The sequence below is a fragment of the Punica granatum genome, chromosome 4 (assembly GCF_007655135.1).
Source record: "Punica granatum isolate Tunisia-2019 chromosome 4, ASM765513v2, whole genome shotgun sequence".
In the NCBI taxonomy this organism is placed as follows: Eukaryota; Viridiplantae; Streptophyta; class Magnoliopsida; order Myrtales; family Lythraceae; genus Punica; species Punica granatum.
In genome coordinates this window covers 35,268,966-35,280,430 of record NC_045130.1, presented here as the reverse complement: position 1 = coordinate 35,280,430, position 11,465 = coordinate 35,268,966, and the positions used below count along the sequence as shown (strand labels likewise).

Here is an 11,465-nt window from a genome sequence, read left to right as displayed (position 1 = left end):
CAAGTTTGAGTCACCCTAAAATTATGTATGAAAATATTCTCTGTTGGATCATTCTATGTAGCCGGCTTGACATGTCCCGTGAATTTCTGATGTATTTACCTGAGCCATGGGAATTACTATGGCAAAATTCAAACACTCCTCATTATGATAATGATATTAATATGTAATTTCCTACTGAAATTTGGAGTTTTTGCCCCAAATAGAATTGCTTTGTTTTTTATGGACTTTACTCTATTTAACTCTATTTTACCTTTCCCACAATTTAACAATACAATCATTATTTTTTTTATCTTTTTCTTCAATTTAATAATAAATTCTCTCATACACTTTTTCTTAACCATTATTACAATTAATTTTTTAACACTAAATTCTCCAAATTATTCATTACTTTTCTCTCAATTCAATAATATAATCATTACTTTCTATCGTCTTTTTCAATTTAATAATAAATTTTCTAACATATTTTTTTAACCATTATTACAATCAATTTTTTAATAATAAATTTCCCTAACTATTTTTGTCTTCATCCCGTAGAGTTCAGTGAAATCATACCTTACTCCATTACCAAATGCCACCTTATTTTTTAAACTTATTCCCAAATTAGAACTTTTTTGAAAATAATTTCCAATCTAGACTTGTATATGTGCAATTCTTTTCAAATCAATCCTTATTTTTTTAACTCTTTTAAACATACCCTCAAAAATACTCTTATGTCTTATTTGCCAACTGTTTTTTCGATTAAATTAATTGATTAACCTAGTTTTTAAAAGTATTGAAACCTAGATAAGAATTAATCGGTTCGGCTACGTAATACGAAATTCTTAAGAGTCAAATTTAAATTAAAGTTGATATTCGTACTTTTAAAGACACTCATACATCTTATTTACCAAATGTAATTATTTTTCCGATTAGGTAAAGCGATTAACTAGATGTTATACAAAACAGTAAAATTATAAAATTTAATCGGGTTCGACTATGTTGGAGGTAAACTTAAAGAATTCATAATATGTTTGACTTATGAACAAAAGAAAGTATTAGGCCATAAAATTTTAAGGCTTGTTTGGTTTGATAGTAGGATTTTAAAATCCTACTTTAACTTAATTCTACCAACAATAAAACAAAATAATTTATACAAAGTCAAAGGGTGGGCCCAATTTATACCACTTTTTTTCCACAACAAAACAAAATAACTCATACAAAGTTAAAAGGTGGACCCCCATTTATACCACTCTTTTTTAAAATCAAAATCTGATTTTAAAATCCTAGTTTGAAACCAAACGCAGCATTAAGAATTCCCAAAATAACTAAAATCGAGTTCATAAAGTAATTAAAAAAATTAAAAAGTAAAAAAAAAGTATGAAAATTGAAAAAAAAAACTTCTTTAATTTATGTTTCATTCTTAAAATTTTCATCCAATATAGTCGAACCCAATTAAATGTTATCTAGATGTTAATGTTTTTTTAAAAATTCGTTTAACTGAATAATCGAATCGGAAAACAATTATATTTGGTAAATAAGATGTGCGGTTATCTTTAAAAAGACGAAAATCAACTTCAATTTACGTTTGACTCTTAAGAATTGCATACAATATAACCGAACTGACTTTTTAGCAATGTTTCAATATTAAAAAAAAATAGGGTACCCGGTTAATTGAATCGGGAAAACGGTTATATTTGACAAATAAGATATAAGAGTATCTTTGAGGGTATTTTTAAAAAGTTAAAAAAGATAAGGATTGCATTGAAAATAATTTGACTCATACGAGTCTAGATTGAGAATTATTTTCAAAAGTGATCTAGTTTGGGAATAAGTTTCAAAAATAAATCTATTTGTGGTAAACCCTCCTGAAATTTGGAAGGGATAGCCCTGGGAAGTACACGTCCTACGTGCGCGTGCTAATAATACTAGTCAAGTCTACTTGTTATACTAATATTTATTAGGCATTTAACACGGCAACTTGAAAATTCTTCCTATATTTGCTCCTTCCTGTAATTATTGTCATAAATTGACGAATTTAATTTGATGCCCCATAAATTCCTTCTAGTTGTTTTTTCTTTTATGACAATTCCTATTCCTCTTAATAATTGTACTACTCAAGTTTTATGCACTTCGATGTCAAAATCAACCCGTGGGATATGTGTAATGCTCATTGCTCATATCTCAACCCTATTCTACCTCGGTAACATCAAATAAAATAAGTTGAGAGATGGAAATATATATATCATAAAATATAATCATCTTGATTAATATGTTGAAAAACAAGTATATATATCTCGAGATTTAGAGAAAAATTATAAGTGTGATCAATGATAGAACATTATGCAACCCCGCCCGATTTTATTTTATTATTTATGTAGAAAATAGAAAAAAAAAATGAAGAGGGACAAATAGATCAAGCGAACTCCTAATGAAATTTGGAAGGGACAGTATATGGCCGTACACATCCCACGTCCCCACTAGCATTTATCGCGATAGCTGAAAATCCTCCTCAAATTTTGGTTCCTTTAGTAATTATCCTCATTCTTTAGAGACGAATTATTTAAATTGAGCAACCCCCATTATTTGCTCTAATTTATATTTCTTAAATTTCAATTGTAAATGGTCAAAATCAATAGCTCTCAGCTGAAACTAATTGGGTGAAAAATAAAAATTAAAGTTGAATTGAATTGAATTGAATTAATGCGATAATTAATTGTGGGAAGCTCAACAGCTGACAAAAACACACACACTGCCTTCCCAAAATTAAGGGGAATTCTTTCTCTTTTCGACATATTTTTCTCTCCAAAGTTCCTTTCATGGAAGAAGGAGATCATCATCGAGTTTTGGGAGAAGGAGGAGTCTCCGTTAATGGAAAATTAACGAGAAAGCCTCGAAACCAGCCGTTGACTGCCATAGACAGGTTCTTATGTGGTAGTCATGAGAACCATTTTACTCATCAACAAAACGTGGCCGGGAGTCCGGAGAAGAATCGTCAGCCTCATGGCAATGGCGGACGAGAGTGCAATTTTTCGGCTCCACTTTATCATCAAGAAGAAGGCCATCACTTTGATGATCATCAGTTTCCGTTGCTAGGGTTCGAAGAGTCGAGCTTTATTAACGGATTGTTCTTTCTGGAACATGGAGTGGCTGGAGAAAACGATGAGAACTTGATTGAGTGGCCGGCCAGCGACAATAATCTTGGGAAAGAGTTAGCAAAGAATTCCATCGGGGCTACAGGGAAGAGAGTGAAGAGAGGCTGCTCAAAAGCTCTGATAAAGGGTCAGTGGACCGACGAAGAAGACAGGTAAATCCCGAAATATATCCCGATATAATTTGATGAGTTCTTTTTATTGTTAAGAATGAATCAACCTAATGATGAAGTAATAGCTTGATAATTAACCTCCCAAACGTAAAAGAAGAGAACGATATATCTCTTGAACTTTAGCTCCTATATATAATCTTTTTAATTTTTTCAAGCCAGCCCCAGCTCCTAGAACCGATACTGATTTCAAATATGATTATCTCCTAGATGCCCAACAACGAAGGATTACTCAACCTATCACGCTTTTGCTCGGGTACTGTATTAGGAGGCTCGAATATAGGGAGAAAACTAATCATACTAAAGAGTTCTGTTTGATCGAATGTCCATCTATGTAAGAAAAATTTAGGGTTTCCCTATTTTCTTCTTAGGATGAAGTACAAATTTCCAGTCTGCAATCGATCTATCATATCCTACATGGCCGGGCAGCAGATGCCAGATTGATGCAACAAAACATTCTCATTCATGTATACGTGTGTGTGTGTATATATATTTATATACTTGTGCCATTGAAACATGATTAACATCAATCATCGATCATAAGGTCTGATCAATCGACATTTTTTGATAAATGATATATCAATATTGCTTGATAGATCCTTGGATTGAATATACACACACACATATATGTATATGCTAATTTTACTTAGCTTGGTTTAGAAATGTTATTGATCAAAAAGTTGTTGAAATATAATTACTGATTTCAGAAAAAGTCAAAATATTTGAAAAATACTAATAAATTCTGATCAATGCTTGCAAAACGCAATGAACAGAAGTAATTTCTATGAGCATCTATCTATATATTGACTTGTTGGGCAAAATCACTTCTGCTTGGTACGTTGCAGAAAGCTAGTGAGCTTGGTGAAAGAATATGGAGAAAGGCAGTGGGCACAAATTGCAAAGAAAATGGCGGGAAGAGCAGGCAAGCAGTGCCGCGAGAGATGGCATAATCATTTGCGCCCTGACATCAAGGTAATATATATATATATATATATATATATATATATATATATATAATTGGTCTCTTTTTATTTTTATTTTTTCATTAACCCGGTGCACAAATATATACATGCACACACACATCTAAATCTATTATCTCTCTTAATTTATGGCCAATTTTCACTCTTACTCTATCTTTCTTTTTATTTAATTAAATCTACTATAGATATTCGTTGCCTCCATGAATATTTGCTTCCTAGATTTTCAGCTGAGAGGCTCTTAATGTTGAACTAATTAAGTTTAATTTGCATCCTGCTAGTGTCTATATATACTGAAAAATCATTTTTGCATAGTATGACACGTGTGAAACATATTTGTATGCATACAAAATGTTGGAAATATATAGGTGCGTTTACGATAACTTTTCAATTTATATGATTATTTCTATTCAACTAATAGAATGTACAGTTTTTATGAAAGAAAGAAAAACATGGATGAGAAGTTTATTCGAATTGGACGGGCGCATGTTTTTCTTTTTTGTTTAAATTTTACAACTTTCCCTAAAATGTGGGAAAATGATAAATGAATTATGTTTATAATAAAGTTCGACTTTAGAAAATATACGGTAGTAGTTACAAAATAAAGAATTCCCTTAAATAATAGTATAAGATACATAACTTGATATGTGCACATGTGAAAAATATATATCGGCTGTGATCTCCAATTTTGTGCACGCACCTTCAAGATACAATACGCTACTACGACCCACTCACGTATCAACAGTATTAACAATGCATGTAATGGCCTTAAAGCAGTAATATTTGATACGACAAGGTTTCTGTTGTTCAATGTTTTGGGGGGATATTTTTAATGTACTTCCATATAGCAGATGGTTAAATTAACTGTTATGGCTTCATATATAAAAGTGCATACTCATCTCGCACAATGCGATGCAGAAAGATAGCTGGAGCGAAGAAGAGGAGAGGTTGCTAGTGGAAGCTCATGAAAAAATAGGCAATCGATGGGCAGAGATTGCTAAAGACATTCCCGGAAGAACTGAAAACACTATCAAGAACCATTGGAATGCCGCAAAAAGAAGGCAGAACTCCCGGCGGAAGAACAAGGCCACCCTAAACAAACCCGATCCTCATCCTTCTGTTCTTGAGGACTATATCCGACGGAAGAACCTGTCCGCCAAACCCTCCACCACCAATGCGGCTCTTAAGTCCGCCCCCATCCAAGGCAGCACTGCAAATGCTGCTGTTACCGCTAGCGGCTCGGGTTCCACCCTCTCGGACGAGCCCTGGTCCAATGAAGAACCTACCCTTAATATGCTCCCGGAATTATCTGGAATCGCTGATTATGATGAGGAGCTGTTGTTCATGCAGAAGTTTTTCACTGGCAATTTCCATCAGCCACTTCTCGGACCGACTCAGCTCCTGCTTCCGGCCCTTGATTCTTGCAATACACCCCAAAGCAGTAACATCAGTGTCTCAAACTCGAACCATGAACCTTCCTTTCTACATCCCAACCTTTTTGTGCCGTATTTGCCAGCAAATGAGGCCCCGTCAGCGCCTGCCATTCAGTACTATGGATTTGAGGACAAAGGGTTAATGCATCTGAATGACAGTCAAGCTCCTACATGTACCGGAAAAAGAGAGGTGGATCTGATGCAGGTGGCTTCCTCTTCCCAGCTCTCTCGATCTGGGGATTAGCATCATATTCGTTTTCTGATCAATAGCTAAGCTTAAACATCCATATAATGTTTCATTGTGTGTAAACCGACGGACGTCCCTTTCTTTTTCCTATTAGGACACCTTTCATATGTTTCAATGTCGATCGGATCATTTTTTCTTCTATTCAAATCTAATGCTTGGATCCTTTAAAGGTGGACTGAAGCCAACATCAGTAGAGGAAGTATTGTTAATCAGCATTCGGCAGTGCCTCACGACTCATCCAAAGAAAGACTAATCTGGAGTAATGTTAGCCGCGAGCAATCTAAAGGCGGCCTTTTCCAATTGGACCGCCCTCATCAGCTCGCCCTGGGTCCGGTGCACATTATCGAAAGTATCTATAGCGTAAAAGTATAAGAAAACAAAAGTATGAATATGAAATTTTCATTCTCCATATATGAAATTTACCGTCTTTTAAGTCTAATTGCTAATTAGTGGTCTGATTTGTATTTAGTTTTCTCTTTGCAAAAAGCGAGAAGAAAAATTGCAAAAGTTTTCCTATCGATATTCCCTAATAAAATCCTCCGGAAAATGAAAGGAAAACGAATAAACAAATTTTTTTCTTAGTATATTTGACAAGAATTACTAACATGTTTACGTAATTTTTCATACTATTTTATTCATAATTTTAAATAAATATCAGTTATATAAATACAAGAATCATATAAGCACCTTTTGATTTTTTCTTATTTTGAAGTATTTTACCTAATAATTTTATTCAATTTAAAACTTACAATTAATCTATAATATATATAAAAGTACGAGAAATTTCTCCAATTTTCATTATTTCAAAAATACCCATCTACTCTCGTGACTTTTTCTTATACTTTTTCGACTCGTGACTTTTGGTCGTACACTCTCTCTTACAATTTTATATTTTGGTGTCCCTTGGTTCACGCTCAAGCACCAATTCACTCTTATTTATAGAATTACAATCCTCGATTCTATGTACCTTTACCTCACTCTGTCCTGGTATAATTTCTATCACATATACTTGGGTATGAGTTATGAGAATTACGAGTAAATTGTGACTTATGAAAGAGAGTCCCTGTACCACATTGAAAACACGAAAGGTTTCAAAGAGTTTATAACAAACGAACTAATATATAATTGTTCATTATAAATGGAGAATTAAACTGTTAAAGTTGCTTTTCGAAAGAAAATCTGAAATAATCGTTAATCGCCCCCATATATAAATATTCAATTTAATAATTATAGATGGATTAAATATGAATAATTTTGTTATTTTGTTTTTATAGAACATTATTGTTCCATGAAAGGATGTCTTCTTGCCCTAATGGGCATAGCTACTCGAAGAGTTTTGTTTGTTTTTATTTTTATATCTTGTAATTTTTCAAGAGACATGAAAATAAAAGAAGAAAAGCAGTCGATTCCCCTTCTTATCTCAAATTCTTCCCCAAAGTAGTTTTTTTGAAAAAAGTCTTAAGAGAGATTCTTATACTTTGCGGTTGTAAAACTGAGAAGTGATGTCATATCCCATATGTAATATTGTATTAGTTGATTTCTCGACAACTTTTTGGTATTTGGGGGACATTAAGGGAAAGAAAGTACTCTTCACGCCTTTGATGATAATTCTCCACTCGAAAAGGTGTGTCCTCTTCTTTACCTTCTCCTTTTTTTTGGCTACATGGCTTGCTTGATTGTTTATTACCCCTCAATATTTTTCCCGAGTGGGCATTTGGAAGGAGCAGAGGAATGACGAAGTACGACACATAGAGTACCATCAACATGTTTTTCCATCTCTTCCCCAGTTTCCCATTTCTCAGTGAGTGTCGAGCCTTTGTCCCATTTGATCAGGTTTCCCATATTGATTAATCAACGAACAACTGTCAAAATACATACATGTCTGAGAGTACTCCGTTTTGAAAATAGAGAGAGGAAGATGAAATATAATTTATGAATCTTTGTTTCAAGCTTTGAAACCTCTCAAGTGAAACATAGTCATGAAAAGAAGCTAAATGAATTCTCGGCAATATGCCCATGAAAGGGATCTCATAAAAGTATACAATTCTATGCAATTTTAGAAGCAAAGTATGTTAGGAAGATGCTACAATATTATCGATCAAAGATCAACAAGAAGTTCAAATGGAAAAACCAGAGTTCCTCTTGAGTGGTCACCACTTCCAACTGGCACCAACCCCTCTCCTTTTTTAATTAAGTTGTTTTCACCCATCTATATATTTATTTATTTATCTTTTGTTATGAAAAATAATTTTTTGTCTTCAACCTATAGAAAGAATTCCTTCGTCTATTTTCAGTTTCCATTTTTACTCTTATATTTTATGTTACAACTACTGTTAGATTAAGAGTATAATTGTGAACTTACACAAAAACTACCTACTCTCCCACCTTTTTCTCTCCCTCCCTCTTCTCTGTCAATACATAACAAATAAACCGTGGCCTTGATTATTTTATTATATTATTATTTTCATGAAGGATCGCATGATGTATTTGAGATTAAAAGAATAGAAAACAAACAGGTTTTGTAATGACGAAATTAATGCCGAAAGCTAGCAAACAAACAGATTTTATATAAGTTTATTTTCATGTTAGACGGCAGTATACATGGGTCACCGTCTAAAGTGCATAAACTTGTAACCTTGAAGATGATAGAACAAAAATGATAATTTAGGACACAAATTGAAAGAAAGTTAAAGATTTGGATCAAATAAATGACTTTTTCTTTATTAATATCATCAAAAAACAAATCTAAATATATTTTGCTATTGCCGAAAAAAATATCTTTGGGAAACTCCTGTAAATGGAAGACATACTCCGTTTGGTTTCGTAATTAGATTTTAAAATTTTAACTCTAATTTTAACTCTACTCGCTACACAACAAAAATCAATTCTTCAAAGTTAAAAAGTGGGTCCCATACATAAACTTACATACAATTCCATTATACTCAATTCAATTTTTAATACTAAATTCTCTTAATTATTCGTTACTTTTTCACACTTTTTCTCATAATTCAACAATACAATCATTACAACTCAATTAAAATCAAAACTCAACCCAACTCAACTCTAAAACCAAACACATTATTACTATCCATACATTCTCAGCTTTAGTGCGATTTCTCTTTTGCCCTTCTTAGTTTTCTTTTTCTCCCACACTAATTATATAGGGAAAAATGTATGTCATAGTACAGCATTTTACTTTTGTGTCAATTTTATCACAACATTTTAAAATCAACTTTTGTGTCAATTTTATATATACTTTTGTATATGTTCTCCCATTTATTTTAGTAAGTCATGTAATCTGACTTAGCTATCCCACTTAGCCGAGCCAAAAATAGATTAGATATAAATGAAATTCCTTTTTTAAAATCATATTTGTACATTGTATTGTTATCTACGTATAGTGACACTTTTTATATTTGTATTCATCTATACTTTTTTGACATTGATATCACCCTACAGCAAAGTCAACTTTAGTTGACGTTTTTGTCCTGACGCTTTGCAAAGCGTCGAGATAAATCAACTGGAAGGGGTTTTTCCCAACTCTTTAGAAAACGTCGGCATAGATCCGTTTTAGGTAACATTTTGAAAAACGTCTATCTAAAGAATAGCCACATGCCAACTTTTCCCAACATTTTCAAAAATGTCAAGCTAAAGCGTCGCCATATGCCTACTTTTCCCTATCTTTTGAAAAACGTTGGGCTAAAGCATCGGCCTTTTTTTTTAAGAAAAAAGTAAAAAAAAAAAATGACCAAACCTGTTCCTCTGTAATGTCAAAATGAAAAATAGAGGAAAAAAAACTAAAAATTGCATATAATTTCAATGCAAAATAGTGTTAATATAAATGAGCATAAAGTATTAATTTAAATTAGCATAAATTTTTATGTTAATTTAATTGTCTTAAAATTTATTTTTTAAATCTCTTTTCTCCCATTTGGCTTGACAATTTTTCAATCCTTTTACTCTTGATTATCTTGATTTTTTTTTTTGCTTTTTCAGCGACTCTATCATATTAGTTAATTTATTTCATACTTTGAAATTTTATGGCATTTTGAAGTTATACAATTTCAAACTGGTATTTCGTATGTATTTGTTATCTATGTATATTTTTTAAACTTTTATATATTCTCATTCATCTATTTATCTTTTTCACAAAGACATCAAATTAACAAAATAAAAAATAATTTAAAATTTCATGTATTAACACAAAATAGGTTACCTGTAATTGTTAATTAATCTTAGGATTAGTCCTTTTTTCCTACTTATTTTTAAGTTATTTTGAATTTATAGCATCCATTACGTTCAATTTCAATATCAAGTAGTTCTCAAAAAAAAGAAGGAAAAAGAATCCCAATATCAAGTCTGTCAAAACATTTTTTGTCCCATAAAAATCTGAATGCGATTTTTCTTTCTATCTGAATATTAGAATAAAAAAAATTTCTTCATTTTGATTGACTATTTGTTTAAAAGTGCAACAATAATGTATACACAACGTAGATTAAATACTTACCTATTATGTTAACCATTTAACTTTACATAAAGAGGAACGATTAAAAATTATATAAGTCCAACGTCTATAAATTTGTTTTGATTTACTTATTATTTATAACTTGTTTTTATGCAACATAACTTATTACTACTTACGGTTATAAAGGTTTAATTTATTATTAATGTCATAACTTTTTGTAGAAAAGATAATCTTCATGCTTGTCAAACAGTTTTTAGTGTTTGGTGACGCAATTATTGTTTGTTTAAATAAAATATAGATTTATTATTAAGGAATTTTATGTTTATAATTTTGTAAACTGAAATAAACTAATGAGATAATTTGAAATGTTATATTTTTTTATTTTTCTTATGAATTTTAAATTAATTTTCTTATTGTAACATTTTAGGAGCATGTATTACAACTTGATCAAAAAAAATTTCACATGCAACGCACATGTAGATCCACTAATAATGAAAATATATTAAATTATTGATATGCATAAATAAGTATAATATGACAGAAAGTACTCTTAAAAGTAGTTAGTGGTAGGAAATTTTGGCATATTCAATGGTTGACAAACTCATCTATTAGTAAATTGTGAGAGTTATTTCTCTTCTTTAATTAAAATTGGATCCTTAAAATAAGAAATGGAAAGAAAAAAGACTGAAAAAAATTTAATGATACATTACAAAGGTATTTGTAATTTCTTATTTAATAATCGTTATATAACGTATTTAAATGAAATATCGACTAATGTATTTAGAATGATTACCTAAGAAAATTTGGGTATTTTGGTTTTGGATAACTCTAAAAGATGACGGTGGATTGAGATGAACTTTTAGCATCACTAATTCATTAAAAATGATTACCAAAACAAATTTCAATGTTTCAATTTGGGATAACCGTAATCAATGATAGTCGTTCAAAATGAACCTTAAGCATCAATTTATTAAGAATTAATAAAAGGATAAAAGTGAAATTATGAAAATGTTGAGAAAAATTTGTTGAGCTACGTAATTTTATA

The 11,465-nt window shown here is 31.3% G+C and overlaps 1 protein-coding gene across 1 annotated transcript; it reads left to right on the top strand.

Annotated features, from left to right (window-relative positions):
• The first annotated feature begins 2,795 nt into the window (after positions 1 to 2,795).
• Positions 2,796 to 5,952, top strand: LOC116204360 (transcription factor MYB64-like). The gene is made up of 3 exons (XM_031536443.1): positions 2,796 to 3,283; positions 4,144 to 4,270; positions 5,194 to 5,952. Exons 1-3 carry the CDS (start codon positions 2,796 to 2,798, stop codon positions 5,950 to 5,952), a joined length of 1,374 nt encoding a protein of 457 aa, XP_031392303.1.
• The last annotated feature ends 5,513 nt before the right edge of the window (positions 5,953 to 11,465 follow it).

Coding starts and splice junctions, on each gene's coding strand:
- LOC116204360 (XM_031536443.1), top strand. CDS start 2,796: ATGGAAGAAGGAGATCATCATCGAGTTTTGGGAGAAGGAGGAGTCTCC. Junction 3,284..4,143: donor TGGACCGACGAAGAAGACAG/GTAAATCCCGAA, acceptor GGTACGTTGCAG/AAAGCTAGTGAGCTTGGTGA. Junction 4,271..5,193: donor ATTTGCGCCCTGACATCAAG/GTAATATATATA, acceptor AATGCGATGCAG/AAAGATAGCTGGAGCGAAGA.